Genomic DNA, 26766 nt, shown 5'->3' with positions numbered 1-26766 from the left:
TATTCTTGAGTAGATAGATAGAACCATGGTATGTTCGGATGTAGCATCAAAATTGGTGTTACATTCTTAGTCATGGGGCATACATTATTGGTGCCTCACGTAAGTCCTGTGGGACATAGGGGTACTGGATTCGCTCGTTCGTAAACCCATATCACGAACTATGTCTATACAACGTTAGATATAAGAGTTAATATCGATGATTATACAACCAAACAAGATCTTGTACGAAATAAGTGATACATCTAATTTAGAGCCTCATAGTTGATTTTACTTTAACCATTTTAGAAAAAAAAAATACAGCAACGCTAGAACGTGTTGCTCCTATGTAACTTCGTAGCCTAGGTGCGTAGGTAGGGTAGGCGTATTTGTAATTGCCCATTCCCGAGATTCGGATATAGGTCATGACAGTATTTTCCTTTGCTGGAACCAAAGTACAACCATTACACCACATGGCAGGCTGCGGAAATAGCGGATACTTATCCCATCACGGTTGGGACGGATGATGTGTTATATGCTATGGCCTACTCAGTACTCCACCTAACCGAGGATGTGTTCTCTACTCATTTGACTATATAAACCTAGGTGCTGCTCTCGCCCTATCTTCCGAGAATGTTGGTAATAATATCCTATTTATGTCCTAGCCAACACTGCTGAGTTAATCACAACCTAAAGAAGGGAGGCGAGTTTGAGTTGTTATACTCATATCCTTCGTGACACAAGCATAGGAGGAGAGGCGAGCTTTCGAATAACTATTCGAAACATACAACATGGTAGACACAGAGGCAGACGGTCTCAAGCTGGATCAACGTCGCAAGTATCGGCTAGTTCCCAATATAATCGACGATATAGCGAGGGTAGATCCTGAGAGAGGCGTTCCTTGTGCCGCGCTCCGACAACCCCAAAGATGGATGGAAGTCCATTACGTTTAAAGATTATGCGAACGCCATAAACCACATCGCGCACAGGATCGTTGATACATGCGGCACCCCATCGCAGGGTTCCTTCCCTACGATAGCCTATGTCGGTCCAAACGACGCTCGTTATGTCATATTACTAGTTGGCGCCGTCAAAGCTGGCTATAAGGTAATATTCCTCATAAATATTGGTCATCTAGAAATAACAGTATTTTAGGCTTTGTTTATATCTCCCCGTAATTCTCTCGAGGGGCAGCTAAGTTTATTTGATAAGACGGACTGCCAATTTCTCGCTTTTGCAAAGCCGCTACGAGGATTAGTCCGTCCATGGCTGCAAGAACGCGAAATGAAGGCGATCGAAGTAGACCCCGTCGAAGATTGGTTCCCTGAGCAAGATGTCGAACATTTCCCCTACGAGAAGACCTTTGAGCAAGCTGAATGGGATCCGTTGGTAGTTCTTCATACCAGCGGAAGTACTGGAATCCCGAAGCCGGTTGTCATCAAGCATGGTCTGATAGCTATGAATGATATTCATCATGAATTGCCTACCTTTGGTAACGGGTTTGAACCTTGGTTTCGAGGACTTGCAAAGGCATCACGCAAAAATTTTGTACCGAGTAAGCTAACTACCTAGATTCCCAAAGCATATAGTTCGATTTGCTGATAAGTCTCAAGTGCCCCTTTTCCACGCGGCGGAATATATCTCTTCATCTACTGCGTATTATACTTTGACATCCCGATCGCCTTAGGTATCAGTGATCGACCCTTATCAATTGACTTGGTCGTCGAATGTATCGATAATCTGGATGTTGAGGGAGTTATGCTTCCGCCAGCGATGTTGGAAGAGATGAGCCAAAATGACGAATGGATTCGACCACTGATGAAGCTTAAGATTGTTATTTTCGGTGGAGGTTAGTGATTCATGCCCGAAAACAATTCTACTTCTGCCAGATAGGGCTAATTGCAGCAGGAAATCTTAATAAAGAGGCTGGGGACAGATTAGTCAAGAATGGAGTAAGACTTGTTAATGTGATCGGTGCTACTGAGTAAGTCTACTTGCGGCTTGGGGCTAATTTTAGTATCCAAACACGTCTAACAATCTTAGATATACGATAATTCAGATGTACTTCCAACCGAACCCTGAGCTCTGGCAATATTTCATATTAAATTCCGATATACTCGGAGCGGACTGGCGCAAGATCGAAGGTACCGAGGACGTCTATCGACTAGTCTTTGTCCGACAAGATAAATATCCAGGTCTTCAGGGTATTTTCTATACTTTTCCGGAAGCCGACGAGTTTGACACTGGGGACATGTACAAGCCCATCCAACTCTCCCGAATCATTGGATATACTACGGAAGGTCTGACAACATCATTGTGTTTTCTAACGGAGAAAAGCTTAATCCGGTGACCATCGAGGAAATTGTCGTCGATCATCCCGGAATCAAGGGCGCTTTGGTAGTCGGTTCAGACCATTTTCAAGCTGGTCTCCTTCTTGAGCCTGTGATAAATCCTAAAAACGATCAAGAAGCCGAGCAGCTGCTTGAGAGTGTCTGGCCGTATGTTGCTAAAGCAAATATTGTAACCGCCACCTACGGACAGATAGCACGCCAGTTCATCGCATTAGCTAGCCCAGATAAGCCGTTTCACCGCGCTGGTAAGGGAACTGTACAACGAGCAGCTACGCTGAAGTTGTATAAGGAAGAGATCGATAAACTTTACGAAGATGCGGACAAAGCTTTCGATGAAGTTGCTCCCCAGATGGATATGAATTCCGAGGACACGCTGGCAGAATCTATAAAGGAGATATTCGGAACTATGCTTGGATCTAAAGGGGAATTCGAACTAGACACGGACTTTTTCTCGGCTGGGATTGACTCTTTACAGGTTATCAATGCTGCCCGACTCCTCCATAACGGACTGGAAGCTTCAGGTTTCCACGTCGACGCAGCGAAGGTACCCGCTCGTGCTATTTATGGCAATCCCACACCACGAAGACTTGCTCGATATATCTATTCTATCGTGAAAGAAGACGACAATGGGAATACTGAGAGAAGTCAGGACCATGAACTTCAGGCAATGAAATCTCTTTGAAGAAGAAGTATACAGAAAATATTCCGACGAAGAAGGAAGGAAGACTTGACCCTGAAGATGAGAACCAGACGGTACTCCTTACCGGATCTACAGGGATGTTAGGATCTTACATGCTGGATCTCCTTGTGAAGAGTCCATCTGTGAAGAAAGTTATCTGTTTGAACAGAGCTGAGGATGGTGGTATCAAACGTCAGGGACAAGCTGCCAAAGACCGAGGTCTTAGTGCCGATTTTACATCAAAGGCCGAATTCTTACATGCTGATATGTCACGCCCGGACTTTGGACTTCCTCCCGACGTATATAATCGGCTGCTAAACGAAGCGGACCGCTTTATTCATAATGCGTGGCCAGTTAACTTTAATATTCCTGTTGAATCCTTCGAGCCTCATATTCGAGGTGTCCGGAATGTTGCTGATTTCGCGACCAACTCATCTAAGCGCGTGGCTGTCGTGTTTATATCGTCCATCGGCACTGCGGACAATTGGGATGGTAAAAAGGGGAAGATACCGGAACAAAGGCTTGAAGATCTAGGGCTGGCAGGGGGAGGCTACGGGCGTAGCAAGATGGTGGCGAGCCTTATTCTAGAAGATGTTGCGAAAGTAGGTGATTTTCCAGCTGCGGTAATCCGAGTCGGCCAAATCGCCGGGCCCGAGTCAGAGGCAGGCTGTTGGAATAAACACGAATGGCTTCCTTCTATTATTGCGAGCAGTTTATACCTCGGAGTTCTTCCAGTTCATCTCGGAATTATGGACCGCGTGGACTGGACACCAGCTGAAAGTATTGCGAACTTGGTTCTCGAGGTCGCCGGGGTGTCCCAGAAGGTTGCCGCTCAGGATATCACTGGTTATTATCACGGCGTTAATCCCTCGGTCACATCGTGGGCAAACCTTGCTCCAGCTGTCCAAGAATTCTACGGGAAAGATCGTATTTCGGAACTCATTAGCTTTAAGGACTGGGTTGACCGACTAGAGCAGAGCCATACCGGCGATGCTCAAGATATAGACAAGAACCCGGGTGTTAAACTAATAGATTCATATCGAGGGATGGCAGGCGCTTACGATGCAGGCCAGAAGCCCTTTATTTTCGATATGAAGCATACGATCGAGCGTAGCACAACTATGAAGTCGGCTAAGTCAATTACACCTGAGTTGATGAAACATTGGTGTAAGCAATGGGGTTTCTAAGGTGTAGTTGTCTAGCAATTAGAGTTAGGAGGGATTTGTATTTATTCTTTGAGTACCTGGGTAAGTAGTTATATAGGATGCTCTGAAGACCTATATAGAATGAACAATTAGACGTTGAATTAGAAAATTGATGATACGTGACACTACATCTTAAGTTATTTACCACTGAATAAATAATACCATTATACCTCTTCAAGGCATTGGTAAAATCGTGACTTGATCCAAGAAACTTATATATTACAGAATTGGTCGGAAATGGATAGGGGTTGATGGGTTATTTTAACTATTTCTTGCTTTGAGGATAAGTGTTTTATATTATATTAGAGGAGACAAGATTGGAAGTTATGCTGTAGAGTAAAAGCGATGAGGACCTCAAGTGTGAAGTGTGGCTGGCTCAAATACTGCATCTAAGTACCTACCTAAGGGGTTAGGTACCGGGCACACATGTATGTACCTGGGCTGCCTGTGGCTAAGTAGGTACTTCCTGAGGTACCTACATACATGTATGTACCCAAGTAAACTTTGCCCCGTACCTGACACCTGGCAGATGGGTTATACTTTTCCCTCTCCAGCTGCCTAGGAAACTCTACTGTCCACCCTGAAATTTCGACAAGCGGAAAGAAAAAAAAAATTAAGGAATTTCCAAGTCGTCACCAGAGAAAAACTCAACACGCCTTACAACCCACCGCATCTTGCAGAGCAGAACAACAACTTCATCTGTACTTTATTATACGAAATAGCTTTACGAAGCAGAACCGGCTATTGTTACGCAATCCTCCGACAAGTTATTTTCATGAAACGTATTGTTCATTTGATACTCGTAACTCGTATTCCGTATTTCGAAAGTATTCACAACCGAACCGCATTAACAGCCGCATCTGCATCTGCATCCGCATCCACATCTACATCCACATTCATATTCACATTCGCGTATGCATAAGCCCTAGGCACCTTGCTTTACACTTTCGTCGCGAAACAGCGACACTAACTAATAAATCAGACTGGAACACGCCTGAATCTTCAATCCTCTTTTAAGTCGTCTCGAATTTCCAAAAGTTCAACACGCCACTTCCCGATTATTACTATCGGTTATATTTCTTGAATACAAGGTTGCAGCCCCGTAACCGTGACAATGCCCTCAAATCTCCCTTCAAGTTTCGCCTCAGCAGCAGCTGGTCAGAACTCAAGCCGTGATACAAGATCAGGTGCTCGAAGTGATGGTCGAGGGAATAATACTAGCGGGGAATGGTACGTTGTGTTATTGCTACTACTACTACTATTACTCTATTACTATTAGATATATTGGATTGCCTTAACAGAAAGATGATACCCCTTTCTTAGGTCTAGGCCAGGACGATCAACCAACGGTGGCACTCTAACTTTCCGTCGAATATCAACTACGCCCTCGAGCCAGTCGCTCATAGCCAGATGCAAAATTCCGAAACCATTCAGTCAGCCTCTGCTGACCCTGCCGTTATTTCTGCCATGCCGGTTGGCTCTACCAATTTCGACAACTCGGGCACTCTTAGATACTCGCGAGACCAGCTCCTCTCTATTTTCAGCGTCGTCCACGAGTCCAATCCTCAACGACCCGATGTCTCGGCTCTTTTCGCGCCCGGATGGACCCCGGGACATATTAATGGTACGACATCTCGAGGCTGGGGTAAGACTGCTGAGTCCCACGTCGCCCCTCAGGAGCCAGATATCTGTTGGGATGCACCAGGATCGACAACAGCTGTCGGCTTGCAGGAGATGAGCCCGGACGAGAAAGAAGTAAGTCGCGACCCTAAGCCTTGACCGTCGAAATAAGTCATCTCGTGAACTAATTTTTGAAATAGTTGTTTGCGTCCGACGTAAATTCTACTGTAAAGCCCCCGGCTCAAAATAAGGATGGGACTCACCCGGGAGGAGGGGTAAACGGTCGGAAGGCTTCCCTTTCTCACGGAAGTACAAATAATTTCGGACTCGCCTCACCTTCTACTACGTCGAGACCTGGCACAAGACGACGTGAAACTACCGATACGAATCCATATTCCGGTGGCGGTGGCTTAACTTCTCCGACATCCGCAACGCGCCCATCTCGGGATGAAGCGTCATTCTGGTTTGGCCGAAAGAATGTGGACTCGAAGGATTCAACTTTTGAGGAGCCTGAAGAGGATACTAGTGCGAGAGAGGCTCCTGCTAAATCTCTGCCTTTTGGTAATCTAATACGTAACAACACGACTCCGGGTAGCTCAGGTTTTGGAGGAGTATCTCCCTGGCAGACGTCGGCCCCGACCACCTTGCCTGGCATAGGTAGTTTCGGGAATTTCGCGCTTCCCGGATCTACAATTGGGGAGAAGCGAGTTGGAAATCCTCGTGGCGAAAGCCGCTTAGCGCACTTGATTCCTAAGGAAAGCTCCGATAGTATTGGTACTAAAGTAGGTGAAGGTGCTACTCCGGATGCCAACCGTCTTTGGCGCCCACGCCAGCGCACCGATACGGACCCTTTCGGCGAAGACAGCGTCTCGGGGAGTGCTATTCTAGGAGGCGCTCAAGATACGAGTCCTCCACCAATGTCTCATCCACCTCTCCATACCTCGTACGATACACCGGTGAAAGGATCTACTAGTGATTTCGGAATGTCTAGTCTCAACTTGGGGGGACACCCGGAACATGAACAGGCACCTTTAAGTCCGTCGGAAACGAATCCTTATAGGAGCCCCCCCGGCGAACGAAATGAGCACGAGGACGTGGGGGACAGACAGCACGGCCCAACTGGTATCACCGACCATGTCTCAGGCTACGGCGGGGGTCTACCACGCTCGTTTGCCCATGCTACGTTTGATGGTAGCGATCGTAGCCAGACATCCAGCGTTGGTGCGAAGGCCTACCCGCCGTTGAGTAATCTGACTAGTTGGCCATCTTCGAGTACGCCAGACCGCGAGCGTGCTCCCTTCACAGGCTTTGGCGGCTCGCTTTTCGGCACTGTTGGAGACTTGCAGTCCCCAAGCCTCGGTAATCTAGGCGGCGTGTTTGGTGCCGCAAGCACGACTGGCTTTGGTGGTTCCGGATCTTTTGGTCGAGCAAGCAAGCTCGGTTCTCTATTTCCTCCAGCTATGCAGGCGCAGATGCAAAGCCAGGACAATGAAAGCCTTAGCGACTCGATACCGGACCTTCGTCAGCCTAATCCATTAGGTGCTATCGGCCGTACTGCCCCCGGCGATCATGGCCGCGAAACTGATAGCCCTATGCGAACCGGTAGGGGAATCTTTGCCGACATGTTTGCTCAGGCCGAGACTAGTCGCACGCCAGTCAATTCTGAAAGTCTGCATGGTATCTCGGCTGCTCCTCATAGCCAGAATTTTACGGCGACTAGCAATGTACCATCCTATGCCGCCAGCCAGACGTCCGAACCTCCCTCTGTCCAATCTCGCACTATGGTTATGCCCGATCGTATGAGATGGGTTTATCTAGATCCGCAAGGTCAGCAACAGGGTCCATTTACAGGGTTGGAGATGAACGACTGGTATAAGGCCAATTTCTTCACGCCTGATCTCCGTGTTAAAAAACTAGAGGATTCGGAATTCGAGCCTCTGGGCCAATTGATTAGGCGTATTGGCAACTCTCGCGAGCCATTTCTTGTTCCTCAGATCGGTATACCTCATGGTCCGCCATCTCAGACTGGTCCTTTCTCTAACTCGGGTGGCGTGATACAGCCGCCTCTCGTTAATGCCTTTCCTAGTTTTGGTAGGACCTTGACAGCAAAAGCAGAACAATCTCGAGAGACGCAAACAAGAAGAGCAATATTTGATGGCTCGCCATCGTGAATATTATGCAACCCAGCAGTCAATGGGCCGAGTTCCAATGCCCGGTGTCCCGGGGTTGCATCATCATTCCAGCGCCCACAGCCTCCAAAGTCAACCGAGTTTTGGTAGCATCACATCGCCTATCACGATGCCCCCTCAACCTCCCATCGGTGCCATTGGAACATCAGGCTCTTTTTTCGACGCGCCAGCTACACATCAAGCCGCCGTACAAGGTAGTTCTGGACAGGGACTAGAAATGTTCAGAGAGGACGACCTCGCTCGTCTGTCAGGACCAGAACGCCAGATGTTGGCTGGCCTCCACGGTACGGGGGCGATAGGCGGCAACCTTCCACCACAACCCATTGGCGTGCCCACTTCGGAAGTAGGTGTGCGCAGCCAGCTCCCTAACACTAATGAACTCAGCGAAGATGGAGAAGGCTTTCGAGGACGCTTGCAGGAATTCGAAAAGCTTAGGGCACAACACGATGCCGAAATGGCGGGACGACAAGCGTCACCTCTTCGTAATAAGTCTAACGAGCAGGCTCCGCAAATGAGCTCACCCACACATCTTATGGAGCCCGAATCGGCTTCTGAACAATCCCCCGGCGGAGAGGCTTCCCGCCATCAAGTTGAGGATGACCAGTCGGCTGTCTTAGCAAAGCAATATCAACACAAGGCTCAACTGCTGCAGTCGCCGCAAAAATCAGCGGGCTCCCAATGCCTTTCCCACCACCTCCCTCTGCTACCCCCTTACCTGCTCCTGCTCCACAGCGTGTCAAATCTAATTTACCAGAGCAATACGCTACAAGTTCTCGATCTGGAACACCTGACATCACGCCATCGTCGGCTGCGGCTCAACCGCCGCCGCTTGCCCCGTGGGCCAAGGACGGCGGGTTAGAATCACATAAAGGGCCCAGCCTCAAAGAGATTCAGCAGGCAGAAGCTCAGAAGGCGGCCAAGGCGGAGGAGGCTGCGGCTCTTGCCCGACGTGCTCTGCTTGAACAAGAGGCAGCTCGAGAACGAGAGAAGGTCGTGCTGCTCCAGGTCTACCTACAAGCAGCACGTGGGGAACCGCGTCCCCTGTCAATCCTAGTACGGCTAGTAGCCCCTGGGCAAAGCCGGCCCCGGGGAAGACACCGGCGGCTGGACCTACGGCTCAGGCGCAAATCTCAGACAAGAAGAAGACATTGGCCGATATCCAACGCGAAGAGGAAGCTCGCAAGCAGAAAGCGAAAGAAGTAGCCTCACAGGCCGGACCCGTATCTAGCGTCGGAAAGCGATACGCTGATCTCGCCAGCAAACCCAACGTTATCTCTGCCCCTAATCCAGTACCTAGTGCCAATACATCTGGGTGGGCTACAGTTGGAGCTGGGGGTAAAGTGAAGGCACCAACCGGCCCTTCTTCACAGGTACGACCTCCGAGTGCTTCTAAGCCAGCGGCTACCATTGCGACCCCCCCATCACGGCCCGCTGTCAAGGCCTCGAATTCTACGGCCGGCCCTGCCCACACGGAAGCTATGGAAGAGTTTACCAAATGGCTTCACGGTCAGTTGGCTAAAGGAATCACAGGTGTTACGGACAGTAAGTTAAAACATATAAACGACATTAATGATAACACTACTAACAAGGATGCGCAATAGTCGAAGCTTTCGCCAACACGTTGATAGGGTTCCCTCTTGCGGGCGATCTTATCTCGGATGCTATATATGCCAATTCCAAACGATGGACGGACGTCACTTTGCCGAGGAGTTTATTCGGCGCAAGAAGTTGGCCGATAAGGGTAGTAGAGAAGCAGCCGGCCAAAGCCCATCTACAGACACGCAATCAAGCACAGCAGGTGGTTGGAATGAGGTAGCCAAGAAGAGCAGCTACAAAGAGACCACTAGTGATGCCAGTTTGATGCAAGGTGCTGGCTTCAAGGTCGTACCCGGCCGAAAGAAGGGGAAGAAATAAAGCAAACCTGTAGCAGATGTGGCGTACGGATATCGACCAGAGAGGTGGGCCTGTAATGAATGATATTTGATGAAGCCCTCGACTTTAAATATCGTCTGTGTATACCGACTATTGCGAAGATGGACAAGGGGAATTGTGCTTTCAGATAGCTTCACGATGCAAACTGCAACTCTTAGCACCAAGGTTGCTCAAGCTCGGTGTTCAAGGATTTTGCTATCGTCTACTCAAATAGTGTTAAATGAAGAGATGAAATGATGATACCTGGAGAAACCTTTTTTTTTCTCACTTTGTAATGTTTTTATGAGATCCTACCTAATGGACTAATTTCTGTAAATGTTCCCCTAGTGCCTAGGTACCTGTTAAAGGGGTAAAGTACGGAATAGTAAGGGCAAAGCCTGGCGTTCACTAATAGCACCGCACAGACCACCTGACGTCAAATGATAAGTAAAGGTCAAAATTTAAAAGGAAAAAAAAAAAAAGAGAGAAAAAAATGCCAAGATTGCCCCTCCCCCCCATCGATTACATCGCATTCTACATTTACTATCAAATCCTTTTCTATTCCGTAATGCGACTCATATTTGTAAACGTCTTAACGATGTTTATCATTTGAAATATTTTCTACTCTCCACCGGATTATGAAGTTAATATCTTATACTACGCATGATTATTTTAATTTCACCGTCATTTCCATTCTAAATTGGGCAAATACAATTACAACTACTCTATGCTATAAGCCTTAAAAGCTCGATACACTGATACAGGGGAACACCGATACATTAGGTCAAACTAGGTTCAAGATGGTAGACAACGAGTTCTCACCCGATGCACTCATCTCGATCGAGAGATCTTTTGAGAATTCTTCTTTCCTTGAACCATTTGATATTGAGCCAGCACAGAGTATAATAACCCTATTTGTCCAACATATAGTGGCACAATCGCCCGAGAAGCAAATCAAATCGGGTTTCGATGAGAAATCTCACGTTGCTACTGAGACAACCCGCCTTGGTCTAGCTTCTCTAGGGGCTTTCTTACAAGCAAATGTTACAGGCCCAGTTCTCCAAGGTTTTAACTCAGTTGAAGCTATTTTTATTTCGGCTTTCGACAAGGAAAGTCTCTTGCTAAATCAAGCAATGGCACGAAGTCGGTAGACCCAGACCTGTCTATAACGTCTTTGAGGAGGTTATGTCTCAGCTGGCTTGAGGTGGACGGCGTTTCTCCGTATCCCTACATACCTCATATAGAGCTCTTCTGCTTGTCAAGATTCATCTTCACAACAGGCCTTGTATTACCAACTGAGTTACCTGAAGTCTGGTCAGATTCGCATAATTCTATCTCGCTACATCTCTCCTGGACCCGACTGAGGATTCACCTCTGGCATTATAAACTTATCACCCAACCTTCGTTAGGGTCCGGTTCTTTGTTCACCAAAAGCGGCCGCTGGACAGACGTGCCAACCCTCCAGGAGATTATTGAAAAAAGTATACTAGAAGCCGACATTTCTGTGACTGGACCGGCAGAAACAGGCCAAGTCTCGGAAAAGTCACAATGGCCTCTAGCGTCTCATATTCAATATTTTCTAGAAAAAGCAGCCTGTCATATATTACTTGGTAATGATACAAAAGCTCGAGAGGCCCTGAACTTAGCCACGAAGATTAGTGGCTTTTCTTACGCTCTTTCTGGAGCCCCTGGAAAGCGTACACGATTTCAAGAGAATAACATCAGTCAACTTGTAGTACTTGCCAAAAGCCACGCCCTACCTCCCACAGTACCTGAACAACACTACGCCTCTAACGCCACACCTATTGCGCTCCCCCTAAATGATGATACTTTATTAGAGAACATCAAGTTTGATAACCATGGATCCGATAGTCAAGCTTCATTTCTTCCAGTTGAATTACAGGATATTAAACCGGACGAACAACCGCAGCTTCTTCCGGAGGACCACATCATTCTTTTAACAGAAGCAACTATAAGGGATACCTTTTCACCTGCTGATTCGCTGACTTCGGAAGAGATTTTACCCTTCGCTCTTCGAGTGATTAACGATAAGTCAACCAACTGGCAGACATACACCCAAGCTCTTCTCGTAAGATCACGAATTGAATTAAACAGAAGTCGAACTGTTGAACGTGCAGTTTTGCAGATGCAGGCCCTTGTGGATCAGGTTATCGTGGATATGCAAGAGATCGATGGCTTAGATGGGACGCGACGTCAAGGTGCAAATGAGCCAGAAGCTACACCTGATATCCCCGCCATCCAAGTGACACCTGATAGCAGGGAGGGTCGACAGGACAACATTCAAAAGCCAACATCATTTCTCCCTGCTCCCAAACCAACCGAATCAGCATCACCGCAGGAGAGACTACGTTATGTCAATGCTTTATCAGCTCCGCCGCGTTGGCACCTTGAGTCCGAGCTCGCCTACGCTTGGACGACGGTTGGGTCACTTGTCTCAGCCTTGGAGATATTTAAACGTTTACGTCTGTGGGCAGAAGTTGCGCTCTGTCTAGCAAGTAGTGCGGCGACTGATGATCAGGATGGTCGGGGTAGCGGGGGTGAGGAGAAAGCTCGGGCTATCATACGATGGCGGTTATTCAATCGCACTGCTGATGCTAACGATGCCACGGACCCGAAAGATGATCACGACGGGGACGATGTCGAATTTGATATCTCATCCCTAAAAGCATCCGACTTCTATGGCTCAGAACGTTCTCCCCCACCTCCCAATGCCCCTCGCCTATTTTGTATATTAGGAGACATAGAGGATGATCCTAAGCACTATCAACGTGCATGGGATGTTTCCAATGGTCGTTTTTCAAGGGCACAGAGGTCGCTCGGTGAGCTCTATCTCCGAACGCAGAAATGGGAAGAAGCTCGAGAAGCATATAAACTTGCTGTTGGAGTTAATAGGCTAAGCTCAGAGATGTGGAGTAGACTTGGTGATATCGAGCTTCGTCTTGGAAACTTTGCTGATGCAGCTGAGGCGTTCCAGAGAGCAATCTCAAGCGCAAATAACACATCCGGTGGTGAAGATGCGAGGACCTGGAGCAACCTTGGGACTTCACTGTTGAGTTGGTATCGCCAAATTATCTCAGAAACACGAGACCAGCAGCACAAAAACTTGACAAAGATGATTCTGACTCTTTAGACGGGATGACAAGCACAAAGCGCGCCGCGGAACTCGGAAAGTCTGCACGTAATATATTACACGACTCCTTAGTGTCCTTTAAACGTGGAGCAACACTCGCCGACTCGAACTGGAGAATTTGGGACAACGTAATCACTCTAGCAGCAAGTATCTCACCGAATCCGGACTTGGAAGATGTGGTTCTCGGAGTTAGAAATGTAATCCGCATTCGCAAGAGCGAAGACGCATTGGATCTCGATATCCTGACCCTCCTAGTTAGAGAGGCGACCAAGACGCCTGTTCCCACCAACATTGAAGAAGGGAAAATATTCGAGCCAGCAAGGGGCACCATCGAGAGCAAGATCGTCTCGCTCTTTGAGAATGATATTGTATCACTCATTACGACGAATTCTGCATCCTGGGCTCTGGTATCACGCCTTCGTGCTTGGAGGAAAGACTGGACAGGGGCACTAGACGCAGCAGAGAAGGCGTGGAGGACGGCTGTCGGCGGGGTCGGGAGCTCGTTGTCAGCATCTAGCGGCGTAGAAGGCCAACATGGGAGCTGGTTAACAGATGCAGACGCATGGGATGCTGTAGTTCAAAGGACATCGGAGCTAGTAGCGGCGTACGAGAATTACGGATCACGTATAGATACTATCGGTACTAAGTGGAAGGGTAAGGCAAGAAGCGCGGTTAGGAGCGTAATGGGAAAAGCCAAGGATTCATGGGAAGATGATCGAAGATGGCAAACATTGGCCGACATGATGGAGGACTTAAGGTTGTAGGGTGAAATACCGCCCTGCTGAAATATAGTAGACTCTTCTCTATGCCATTACGAATATCCAGGAATGCTAGATTTCTCGATATATCCGGCAGTAAACCCTTTGAGGAACATTGACAATCTTATAAAGATGCAACGTAGCATAAATAAGTTAAAAGATACCTAGATAGACTAGATAGACAACCTATGTTCCCAAAACGCCTCCCGCCATCTAATCCTTGACATGCATCTCCTCTTCCTTCACCTCTTAACATATTGCGCCCCAGCCGTAGTTCCCATAGCCCCATAGCCCAGTAGCCCAGTAGCCCAGTAGCCCAATAATAAACCAGACCATATCATCTTATCTAAAGTAGATTCTCATGGTAGTCCCCAGTTCCCAAATACACTTGTCCGTAAAACAGACACCCGATGATGAAATGCATTTCTGACTTAAAGGTATTGATCTAGTAAAGCAAGTAGAGTAAAAATAGAAGAGAATAAAACAGCAAGCTAAAGTTACAAGAATTATGAAACAAACAGGGTATAAAATGCTTTAAACAGAAAAGACACCAACCGATCAAACGACCATGCGTACCTATATCACGCCCTCTAAGTAGGTACCTAATCCTTCTACCTCTTGTATTGTCTCTACTTGTGTTAAAACCTGGTCGAAGTCCACCGAATTATCCAGCTGGAGCTGCGGGGGCGTCGTGACAGCTCTAGCCGAAGCCCAAAGAGAATAATATTAGAAAAGGTCGTAGAAAAAGAAATGAGGTAATGAGTGACAATGTTTGCGGTTAGACACCTGAATATAGGTGCTCAGCTTTAATATGAAGAGAAATGAAATATGAATAACTAAGCCAAGTTGTCGTAGAAAGTACGCCTGAATTTAATCAGTTCGTAAGCGTAAGAGCTGGTTGACTGGAGAATAAAATAAAAAGCTGAAACTCGGAAGAGATGAATCCTGTTTCTTAGGCATCCTCATTCCGGGACAAGGACAGGTTAAAGACAAAAAATGACCGTAGGAAGTAGAGGAGTAGTATAGTAAGGCTGACAAGTAGTGTACGGTCTAAATCCCGTGGCGGGTTGATGTGTTGTGAAGAGAGGGGGGGTAAAGTAGGTCGTCCCTGGGCTAAGCAGCATGTTTTGTTAATATGATAGCAATTCATTGTGGTGATAGAAAAGCATGCGGGCATCACCAGACATCCAACTTCGGTAAGGACTGGGGTTGTATATGGCCAGTGAATGTTTGTTTATTTGGTATCCATAACCATGCAGGCCATGTCCCCAATACCCCAGTTGTGGTATCAAATAAGATGTTAGTGGAGTCTGGTGATAGACTATTATGAAATGCAATGTGTGTAGATCATCTGCAAAGCCAAGAGTATAACACAAGCCTTGAGACCAGGTAGATGTCGTGAAACCACTAAATCTGAGGAAAAAATACGGCAATGCGGACCCCAAGTTTCGAAGTATTGAAGAGACAAGTTCCCGATGATGCCTTTAAAGTAAAGACTGCGTGCGTGACGCAGATGGTATGCATCATGCAGCGGCAGCGGCGCGCACCCGATAGACATACATCTAGACATACATAGACAAAATCCATGTTGCCCACATGGGTGCATCTGCATGTCGACATGCTTGTGACCAATCAGTCACTCGAGACTAGCCATGCAAAGTCGATCATGGTCCCCCAGATTAGCCCTCCTCGATCCCGAGAAGGTAAATAAGACGTAGTAATGATGATGGTGGCAATAGGTTGCGTCCACTTAGCCTTGTTAAGAGAGGAGAGAGGTAGCCTGAGCTTTGGAGCATGGGGGGTTTGGGGGACTTGAAGTTGTCACGAGTACGGCGGCTCCCACGGTGGAATAAATCCAAGAAGTTAAGGCAAGGATACCGGGAGATAAACAGGGGTGAGTTCGTTTGGTATCGTGCGATCAAATTGGAGTGCCGGGTTGAATCATGATTGGTTGACCTCACGACAGCTGACCTTGGCCGAATTCACCCCCCTTTTTTTCTCCCCCACACACGATTTACAAAACCTATACACCATCTCATAAGGCGCACTCCCCACCAACCCTCAACAAACTTGGCATATGCCATCATACGAATGGCCCTCATTCTCCATCTTCTAGGTTCAAGCCTAGCATGGCTCCTCATCACGAACCACACGCGCGCGCGCACGCACACACACCAGACAGACACACACACACCTACTCTCTCTCTCTCTTTCTCTCTTTCTCCTTTAATTCTAGGAAATTCGACCATCCTAGATGCAGAACCATCTCCCGCTTCACACCATACTAGTACCGTATGATTTAACAGCGGCATAATAAAAGGCGAGGGGGGGTTTATGTGCAGGAAAGTATGATACGGATGTCCAAGCTAGATTCCGCGCTCTAGATTGCGGTTGATCTTGTTTTGATTCCCTGATAGTAGAAGAATGGATGGGCCATCCTGCAACCCTCGTCCCTCGTCTCTCTCGCGGGACGCGTCCGGCGTCACACCAACTTCATCCCTGGCGGCGGTAGTCACGCCGCTATTCCCGGTGGCTGACATCACCGTATGCTCCAGTGCCGTACACATGACTTTGGTGATGCTGGTGACTCGTCGTGTAGGCAGAAGCTGCTGTTGAGGTATCGCCGTAGCCGCTCGAAACAGAAATAGGGTCCCAGCGCTGCGTCTGGGGAGCCATACCGTAGCTTGGCGGCGCCGGTAAGTGTTGCTGCGGTCTCGTATCTGCGTGGTGTCTGTATGAAGGAGCAAGGCTAGGGATGTGGATGCCCTGAGGAGAGTGGGACTTGATGCTAGGGGATATTGTTCTTCCGGGATACGCGGCCCATGTCGAGGGTACTCCTGTTAAAGACCGTGGCGATGGCATCGAATGCGAATCGTGGTGAGAATAGCCGCCGTCGGATACCGTCGGTTATGAGGTGGTCCGTAGAGACCTGGACTCGTGCTACTAACAGGTGTGAGTAAAGTCGGCCCCGGTCCAGGGGGTACCGTAGATGAAGGTGACGCAGACTAGATCGTAGTGTTAGCGACGGGAGTTCCTATGTAATACGAAGGAATTTAAGAAGATAGTAGCTATCAGGAGAGCTTATACTCACATATTTAGAGATGATCTTCTTAAGTGCGGAGCTTAAAATCTTCCAGGGAAACACTTTCACATCCTTCTCAATATTACGCGGTTTCACAACCGAGTAGCCCATTATGATCTTAAAAAACTCCTCGGTCTCTGGTTTGGCCTTGCTAACTGTCAGGGGACGGAACCCTTCTAGGTTTCGCCGATACGATTTTTCTCTTCTACGGTAAACCTGTTTGGTGCAGCTACGAGCTGCTCCAACAAAGAGATTGTATCGACGCTCGTCACAAAGCACTCTTCTTTCTCTCCCCAGTATATGCAACTGACGAAAATTCCATTCTGCGGTCGCTCGTTGACTGGTACAGCCTTGAATGATGTCGAAAGGGTTGAGCCTTGCTGCTTCTTGCTGAACATGACTATCCGCCTTCGATCTTCCCATTCGTCCTGAGTCCATCCTGATACCATCGATTCGAGATCTCCATTTATCTTTAACACCGCCTTAGTCGAGTAGAGAGCGTACGGGTTAAGCTGTCCACCCCCTGTCGGCCCGGACGCCTGTAGCGTGCTCGTCCGGATTAGCTGCGGGGTGCTAGATGTTGTTGGTGCCGGTAATGTCGCTATACTACTCTCGGTCGACTAATAGTTGTATGGTTTACGCCGGTAATAGGACTTCGTGCCGAGATGGAATGGCCATATGAGTTCCACGAAGGAGTTTTCAGCGGCGGCGGACGAGGATAGTCGATTGCGTAGGACGAACGATGGTAAGTCCCGATCATATTGTCGTTATTTGAGTAGCTCGTGTCATAGTTGGACGCGACGGTCTGTGGTGCAGTGGGAGCATAGCCGTATGTATTTGTAGCAGATTCGGTTCCCATATGGTCTTGTTCTTGTTGTTTGGTAGGGACTTCCCTCTGTTCAGGTGATCTGGACCCCCTTTTCGCCCGCGTGACATCCTCAGGCGGGCCATCTGCACTCCCGGCTGCAGTGTCATGATAAGTGAACGTGCCGACATCAATAGTAGCCAATGTCTGCCCGGCTGCGCTCTCGATCAGGAGTGATAAAGGCACGTTGGGACTGGGACTCCTCGTGTCTTCAAGCTGCGGTGCGTCTCCGCTGACTGCATAACCAAAGCCGCTCGCATCACTTGTATCCCTAACAGCGTGTGCTGGACTCTTGTGGGAACCAAACGCGAGGTAGAAATGACTCGTGATCGCGATCAGATCGTACGGAGCCGATATCTTGATCAAGACCTTAGTTCCAAATATGCCCGCTGTCGGTTGGTATGAGATCAGCGTCGCTACGATTGGCGTCATGTACTGGCCGGCGGAGCCGTTTGCCGCGAAGGCCATCTGGTTGAGTTGTGCAGCAGCATTTTCAGGTTGCTGGGTAGCAAATTGCTGAGCAGAATATTGGTAGTGAGGATCTTGATACGATCTCGACGAGTCAAACGCTGTGGCTCGGAATCGAGTTAGCTTCATGATTTCTTAAAACTGATCACTATCATTGATATTCTTGCTTGAACCAAAACCACAGAGAGTATGCGTTTCTTGAGTTCTAACCAAATAAACGACCAAGCAAGTACTTACCATGCATCTGGGGCGGCTGTGGTTTCGAATACGTGGACATAGACAGGAGACCAGGCGGGGAATCCCCACGAAGGTCTCCTCCGTTCGCTCTAGCGGCTGCCTCTTCCTCGTACCTAAGAATCACCGTCTCGGGGGACTCTAACGCGTCGGTATCGACGATTATTGGCCTCTGGGGATGATACTGAGGCTATAACACCCGATCAGTACATTTCCAACAACTATATGCCTTCTCTCGAGTTTGACTCACCTCGAACAGCTTATAGGTCGGATATTCAAACTTGACGGCAGACATTAAGCTGCCTGTTTCGAGCAGTCTAGGGATTATGGAATAAAATAACGTTTCCAAATGGAACGAGCAAACACCTGTTTCGGGAGCAGTGTTGCAGAAGTTCGAAGGGGCCTCGTATGTTGAGACTATAAGTAGTATGCTCCCTAGATTCTGTACAGGTAACGTCTGAAGTTCCTGGCGAGAGGGTTAATGGCTATCTTCTCGCGTTCCGCCTGTCTTATGCGATACCAAGCTTACGGGGAGATCTGATATGACTGTTCTCCTGTTGGCGAGACGGTGAAACAGCTACCCAGGAAAATTATGCGAGCGGAATAGGAACCCGTAGTTGCTGAAGACTCAGAAACAAGCCGCTGTAAGAACTGACTGGTTTGAATCTCAATAGACTAGAACCGCAGGATGCTCCGCCGACTTATTCGTGGGGGGGGATTAATATGAAAACTCCTTCTTTCTTCCTTCCTAATAGGCCTAACAGTCTTTGACAACCTAGCTCGCAGGAGTAGATAGGATTCTAGAGCCACTCATTGGTCGAAACAAGCTGTTGGCAAACTGATTCTGAGTCGAGTCTCGGAAAGTGGAAGCATCCAAAACTTTTCCCCACCCCCAAAAGAGGATACTCAACTCCCTTGCTATCCTGTCTGTCCGGCTGCCTGTCAGTACTTCTGCTTTCTTCTTTGCTTGTTAGCTAGGAGATAATGCGACCTATTATCCCGGAGAGCCCAGTCGCTATACAGGTTCTAGGAATTAGGCCAGGAGATTTGTGCCGATAAAAGCGATAGTTGAGTTGGCGGGATTGAGTGACAAGATGCTATAACGTACCGTGTACACTCAAGTTGGTTGAGTGTGGATACCTAGCTTGTTCGTATGCAGCCTGCCCGAACGTGTTCGCATGAAGGTGAGTTAGGAGGGCTGCAATCAGAAGTAGGTGGCTATCCGAGAGGTTCGCGTGTCCCGCGTGGTTCGTGTCGTAGCTTGAACCAAAAGACGAGTTGCCAACAACGAACAGGTAAACGGGCTAAAGAACAGCAAGTTGTCGGAGAAGCTGTTAGCAAACGAACAGGCTTCAGAAGAAAGTCTCTGAAATATGTGTGTGTGAGACGTTGATCCTCAAGCTAGAATCAGATGGAGGGAAGTTCTTCGAAGGGAATAGGAACTGATAAAGAGACGAGAGGAATAAGTTGCAAGACACATTTCTCGGATCGCCGTTGTGAAGTAATGGGGCTGTAGTCAAGATTCCTATGCTGTGGCCGGTCGAGACCATTGCATTACAGGAATATATACTATCGAATGTACCTTTTTCTCGGTTGTTCATCTCAAGCCTCCCCTGCTTTACTTTTATTGTTATTTTAATTTTTCTTCTGCTTCTTTTACTCCGTTTAATTTTTCCCGGGTAGCTCAGGTAGACAGCTGCAGACTTCTAGTGTCTTTCCATGCCACTTAAGAGCATATGGCTTTCTTTAAATCTTGAATTCTACGTTCTTATAATGTTGAGTCGTCGACCAGTAACTTGTGTATGCAGAAAAAATGATGCAAAATCTAGTATGAGTATAGAGAGGGTGGAGGAAGTAATGAACAGGGATACTGGCCGTTGAAATGCGAGATCCAATTGTCTTAAAAAAAAACTGCAAATCATGCAAGGGTCTGTGATCGGGGGGGAAGAAGACTTTGGGGTCGTGCACCAGAATCAGGACTAGGTAGATGATAGATATGGACCCCCCGCATTAGTCGAAAGGGATAGATGCCAGGCAGACCACTAAAGGAAGGTCTTATAGGTAGTAGCATGTAACGGGACGGGCGTGAGAAGAAAAAATTTATTAAAAAAAAAAAAACAAAAAAAAAAAAGGCCTAAGAGCAAAAAAGCATGGGGTTATGTGGTGGAGGAGACATACTAAAGGAGCAATGAACTGATGGGAATGACAAGACAAGGATGAGTAAACCTACACGACTTAAGAAGGGGGTGTATATGAAAGATGGCGCAACTCCGTGTCAGCGTACGTAGGCTAGACTGCACTACGTTGTATGATTTAGGACTGGAGTAGTTGAGAAAATGTAGCCAAGTAGGCGAGTTTAGAGACTTCTAGTCACTAACTGACAGAAGGTAGGTAAGGTAGGTAGTCAGTATTGCAAGTACAGAGATATTTGTGCATGAGGTACATGTAAGCAGGTGTGTTTTGATATATCTTGATAATTTCTAACTATACATATGTAATTCTCTTAGCTCCGATTTTGTAGTTTGACCACGGGATAGACAATTAATGAAATGGGGCCAATGTAAAGTCGACATCGCACTCGCAAGCGTAATGGCATAGGACCTAGGACCTAGGACCTAGGACCCGGGCTAAGTATATTAGTGAGAGAGCCAGGTAGATACGCGAAAATAAAACTTTCCTGCTGTCAAATGCTTTTTCCCTTCTTCTTCTTCTTGGTTAAGTCGATCTATCAATAGACGCCTGTTGTCTGGAGCTTTGGAGATGGGTACGCGGGTGTAAGTCGTGTGTAGATCGACAAGTGGGAATTACCGGAAAAGGGTAAGAGACTGGGAATATTATTGGCTAGCTACTCATTCCGCTAACTCATGCAGCTATTGGACGATCTCCGCAGGTCAATGGAGGATTGGGCAGCCATCTTGAAAGAACCTAGCCTGCTTGGGATGGTGGGATGACCTGGGAGTTCGCAGTGGCCCGCCCGCTCCATGCCCTCGTGAACTGGATACTCCGTAGAAATGTTAAATAACTACATATAACCGACATGTGTACCACTCGGCGAGATTTGCTCATCTCATAGTGGTAGGTTCTAAAATAGAAGGGGTAGAGAATAGACGACGGCATCAGCCGCCTCTAGTGGAACCCCAACCCTTGACTTTGGGAACCGAATCAGGGAAGATGGTCAGGGGATTTTTGTATATCGGTACTTGAAAGATGGTTGAGTAGAGCCCCCCCTTGTCCATCTTGGCAATATCTTCTTTTTTCTTTTCTTTTCTTTTCTTATTCTTCTTCTTCATCCTATCAGTTTCGGGGCTAAGCAGTTTGTAAGGCGTGTCGGTGAACAGTTGCGACAGCTAGCATTTGCTGTATTCTCTTCAAAATTTATTCGGTCCTTTCACCCTCGGGTAGGAATGCTGACAACGATTCTCCGGTGCGCGAGAAATAGCCATTCTAAAGGGAAAAGCAACATACATACCAGAACATAGCGATTAAGACGCCGCAGAGGGAGGCTGGCACGACAATCTAGGTTGCTAGGTCATAACATATAAGAATATATTTTTACTAGAATTATTACCTAGTACCTAGTAATCAATTTTTCTTTTCTTTTTTATACATGCTATTAGCATATACCGACGAGTCGGCTTCGGTATGCCATCCGGAGTTTGTGTATGAGCTGCTTTCTATTTTTGGGAGGGATGATCAACTAGGTATAAATTATAACTTCGTATGAATTCGAATTAAGAATAAAATCACGATATTTATATATTAGGTACCTATATATACACGCATTGCACCTCTATGTGAGCAAATGGCAATCCCTTGTCAACTCGAGAGAGTTGTGCTAGAAGGACGAACGATAGAGCTGGTGGTATCCATGTCGTTCAAATTCAATAGCAACACGCCATGCTCAGAGCGTCGACTATAATTGAAGAAAGTTATATCTAAAGTCGACGTATAGTTTCGTCAAGTCCGGCTAATGCAATGCCACTCGCTGTTTAGTTGTTTACCAGCTTGCGGAGGTATCACAACGTAGAAGGCGTCGATCTCAGCTATGTAAGTCGTTTGTGAGGACTAACACTCTCGTTCAAGGATACCCATGGAAAAAATTACAAGTGGTGAGATTCTTTCCCTCTTTTGATGATGAGGCTTCGAGAAGCACTCGTCACGCAGCAGCAGCTCTATCTCAACCCAACTCTTCCTAAAAGCATGCATGCATGCATACATTAGGTACACATTCGTTCTATCCAGCTATCTATTAGCTATTCCGATAACCAGTATGGGGTGTGGGAAAATAACATAATCCAGTGTCAGAGTGTACGATCATAGTGTATGTACCATCTACTATGTATATGTACTCTCGTATGATGATCGCCCTTGGCAGTGGGGGAAACCCTGTCGCAGGGATTTTGATGATGCTGCGGCGCATCTACAGTGGTGTAGAAAGGTAGTCACACGGTAAAGACTAGAGGCATCTATCTAGATCATGTAAGGCTTACTCTTCCGGCTTGCCGTATTTGTACGCAGCAGTATATGAATACAGTATGTATGACCATCTTTATGTGCTACTGTAACTTGCGAGTTACAGGAAGCTATTTACATGAGTCTCGTGCAGCTCGGCACCCTCAAAGTTATAGATGTATGTATGTGTATATGTATGTGTGTGTGTGTGTATGTATATACATATGTCTTCTATCACATCGGCTGACAACTCTAGACCCGTATGATCATGCGGCCCCCAATTCCGAAGCTAATAAATAAATTGAAGAGAAGCACCCCTACGATTGCATATAAATCTTCACCCCTCTCAATTACAAATGTAAAGAGCCTTAGATAACCAACACCAGAGTTTCTCTCCTATGAATGAATTTGAGGAGCAGACTATATGCGTAAATACAGAATTGTATATATACGACGACATTAGCAACACCCTCACACGAGTTTCCAAGGTTCTTATTCTAGGCACGTCAGGACTCGATCGTCACACCTCCGCTCAGATCTTAGATACGGCCGTACATACCTAGGTAGCTAGCGTAGGGGACCGATAATTCTGTCGCCGCAAAACTGATGTACAGGCCATCATTAATAGGATGTATCCTATAAGTATAATTTTCATGTCGTACAGAATGCCTGCAACGGTGGCATACCGTCCTAATTCTAAGGGCCTACCTAAGGTAAACAATGTATAGTTATCGCCAGAGATCATAAACATTAAAGAACCAGGTCGAATGCTTGACGATAAGTTGCGAAATAGACTAGTTAAGACGCCTATCAACTCAGGACGGCCGCAGATACATACAAGCCCCTCGGAGAAGTGCTCGGCGTATGATATTACTTGTTCGGCCCAAGCATACGATACCTTAAGTCGCACACGGGTCCTGCAAGCATGGTCCATTTATGTCCCAATAGTTTGGGCCAAAGTCCGGTTGGGTCCTTGTCTCGCACATGCTAGACGGCTATGGACGTCTCTCAGTGTCTCTACCTTACTACCCAGCGAGCCGTCTACCACTATGTCTAAAATCGAGGTTCCTGGATGTCGGGAACAGGTATCTGGTCCTGTCACACCTTGAGGGTTTGTCGCAGATTCGCGATAGATACCCCATGTAGGTAGCACGTCCCCGTCTCTTGGGACCAAGATATGTATTAAAGAGGCGCGCCTGTGCAACTACGCAGTTTCGTTACCAACTTACCCCTTTTTCTATTTTATTTCGGTTTTCTGTCATATCGCTCTCGAACTACTCTAGCAATAAAAAAGCATAGTCTAAGGCACCAACGAAACTATGGGTGGTGGATGTACCTACAATTCAACGTCGGCGTTCTCTTGCATCTCATAAACATCCAGGTCCCCGACTTGGTATGGGCAATAATGTGCTTTAGACTAGGACCTGCAGACACGGCAATATCAACGGGATAGGATCATGTAAGGGCTAAGGCCATTGAACGATAGCTTCGGATATTATTATCACCGATCTACTCTCCGCCAAGAACGTCCCATCCCTTCTTAATGCTACCTAATGCTCCATCATGAGCCAAGGTTAGTAATCGCGAACCAAAGTTACCCCCATGACGGCGATCAGCCGCTCTTCTTGACGTAAGCCTATTCCGATCTTGACAAGGGAAATTGATGACCTGCTTACGGTGGGTCTGGAGGAAGGGGGAGACTACATACACTAGTGTATATAGATGTGTAAATGTGTAAATGTGTATGTACGTAGTAGTGGTGGTGGTGGTAGTGGTGGTAGCGGTGATGGTAGTGGCAGTAAATACCTAACGCAAGGATCTCAGCTTCATGCATATGTATTATACAATACAATACACTACGAAGCGATACTAGTCCTGTGGCTTCAGTGGAATTACCGCTCACATGCTCTATTCTCGATGCATGGATGCAGCCACATAAAACTGGAGGGGACCATACCATTCGGCTCAGGCCGAGAATGGACAAGCCATAGTACCGGCAGGGTTTCAGAGCTTATTTGACCGACCAGGGGAAAAGCCTTGAAGATCTATCCCTCCTCCCGGCATCTTACTCCACCTTTTTCGTTCAGTAAGAGAGCAGGTTGGTTGATACAACATACGGCAAGATCTATCACATGCGGTGGTATTCGAATAGACACCACTCACTACCACTCAATACCACTCACTTACTTACCCAGGCTACCTACACCTACCTGGCGCTTCTATCCAAGCCGGTGAGGGTCAGGCCATCAGCTATTGTCACACGGGACCACTGCAAAGGCCCGCACAGGGCGATGGGGTAAACAGTATCAGCGCCCCGAGGATCGCTCGGTAGCCCCATACTAGGTATCTGATGGTGATGGTGGTGGTGGTGAAGGGAAGATGCGTGTAAGCATGTGTGCGTATGCTGTAAGTAGGCGACACCAAGAGCATCACTCTCATTTATCGCCAACAGCGGCTTGGCCAAGAACAGTAACGGGAAACGAGGAACACGCTTAGGTGCGCAGAGATTATGCAGCGAGATTTTGTTTCCTCCCAGATCTCGCGCACTCCCTTTCTCTGGGTACCCCCGATCCTGGCGCCTGGAGAAGACGTAACATAGAGCCACATATGCGGTACGACGGGTACAGCATCAGCTAGGAATAGCTAGAACAGGACGCCCGCTGTCATTTGCCTTGTGCAGTAGTAAAGAGGGAGCCGACGATCTGGCTACCGTCTTTTTGTCTTCCTTAGTATTGTTACCCAAACAAGCACAACTTTTCGAAGCTCGGGGTTCTCATGGTTCACAAGGTTACATCTTTCTGAGGCCTCTCCAACCCAAAATGCCATTACCCAGAAATATATTAGGAGACATGGATATGCCTTGTGCTCTCGGCCTATGACTGCTAGTATTCATCTTAACCGTGTCATTGACGACGGAGATCGTATGACTCATTATTGATGCGACAGGGGAAAACGTGGTCGACTAGGGAACGCAGCCATCTCGTCGGGATCTCCTCAACGGCTTTGTCTTTCGCTTCGTTCAGGAGGGTGAGATGGCAAGGTTGAGACTAGACATCCTAACGTCTAATAGAAGATGTTTCGAGCCCTTGCAGTATCTGCTACGCCGAGACGCGATATATCACCTTCTCTGCATTGTTATTAATATCCTTACAGAAACGTGGTGTTCCAAGCCACCAGGTAGCTCAATTCCACGCGATTCTGACAGCTGATTTATAAACGCATTTCTCATATTACCATGGTTTCATCAATACTTCTTACCGCGTCGTTACAGATATTCACTACGTGATTCGCCTGCCTTAGGTACTAGGACGGTCTTTTTCAGGCTAGGTACCTGATATTATTACCTGTAACAAAAATCCCACCGCTTTTCAGGATACATACATCATCATTCCCGTTTCCCCTAACGAATAATCCGATGACGCATATGCTTCGTTGAAATATAGCTACCTAATATGTGTACGATAGATGAATAAATATATTAACTTATCCCATGATCAGAAGCCTTTAACTACGAAGTCATTTTCCTTTCGTCTAGTTACTTGATTCTTGTGTATTCTAACAGAATTCGATGCTAAACGTTGCACTTGTATTGGTCACAAATATAGGATTAGTACAGCATCATGTTAATATCAACTGCATGGATCCACGGGCCAGCTCTGAATATGCAACGCAAGTGTCATAAGATTCTTACACCTATACCCCTTTTCCCGTCGCCGCCAACGTCACCTCGTAACTAACCAGCGACGGATTCCAATTTCCTGCTTTTAACTTCTACATTAAGATGGTTCGGTTGTAACTTCGATGACATCTAAGCAGACCCAGAAG

General features: G+C 47.2%; 4 protein-coding genes across 4 annotated transcripts; 3 read left to right on the top strand and 1 right to left on the bottom strand.

Annotated features, from left to right (window-relative positions):
• Window positions 1-1260: 1260 nt before the first annotated feature.
• On the top strand, window positions 1261-4193 carry GL218_09280 (Carboxylic acid reductase; the record flags this gene model as incomplete). The annotated part of the gene is made up of 6 exons (XM_033586111.1): window positions 1261-1531; window positions 1583-1825; window positions 1885-1960; window positions 2020-2180; window positions 2237-2971; window positions 3025-4193. The coding sequence occupies 6 exons, from the start codon at window positions 1261-1263 to the stop codon at window positions 4191-4193; spliced, it is 2655 nt and encodes an 884-aa protein (XP_033439780.1).
• Window positions 4194-5325: 1132 nt separating this feature from the next.
• Window positions 5326-8002, top strand: GL218_09279 (GYF domain-containing protein mpd2; the record flags this gene model as incomplete). The annotated part of the gene is made up of 3 exons (XM_033586110.1): window positions 5326-5441; window positions 5546-5966; window positions 6032-8002. The coding sequence occupies 3 exons, from the start codon at window positions 5326-5328 to the stop codon at window positions 8000-8002; spliced, it is 2508 nt and encodes an 835-aa protein (XP_033439802.1).
• A 127-nt stretch (window positions 8003-8129) lies between these two features.
• On the top strand, window positions 8130-13846 carry GL218_09278 (Essential for maintenance of the cell wall protein 1; the record flags this gene model as incomplete). The annotated part of the gene is made up of 5 exons (XM_033586109.1): window positions 8130-8623; window positions 8689-9073; window positions 9142-9562; window positions 12070-12678; window positions 13083-13846. The coding sequence occupies 5 exons, from the start codon at window positions 8130-8132 to the stop codon at window positions 13844-13846; spliced, it is 2673 nt and encodes an 890-aa protein (XP_033439801.1).
• Window positions 13847-16206: 2360 nt separating this feature from the next.
• On the bottom strand, window positions 16207-18784 carry GL218_09277 (putative transcriptional regulator medusa protein; the record flags this gene model as incomplete). Its single annotated transcript, XM_033586108.1, has 7 exons — window positions 16207-16677; window positions 16789-16845; window positions 16932-17138; window positions 17234-17461; window positions 17530-18356; window positions 18493-18679; window positions 18740-18784. The coding sequence occupies 7 exons, from the start codon at window positions 18782-18784 to the stop codon at window positions 16207-16209; spliced, it is 2022 nt and encodes a 673-aa protein (XP_033439796.1).
• Between the last annotated feature and the right edge of the window lie 7982 nt (window positions 18785-26766).

Source organism: Daldinia childiae (genome assembly GCF_008694065.1).
Source record: "Daldinia childiae strain JS-1345 chromosome Unknown Scaffold17, whole genome shotgun sequence".
In the NCBI taxonomy this organism is placed as follows: Eukaryota; Fungi; Ascomycota; class Sordariomycetes; order Xylariales; family Hypoxylaceae; genus Daldinia; species Daldinia childiae.
Note: the sequence above shows the minus strand (reverse complement) of the source record. Positions and strands in the feature narration are given on the sequence as shown.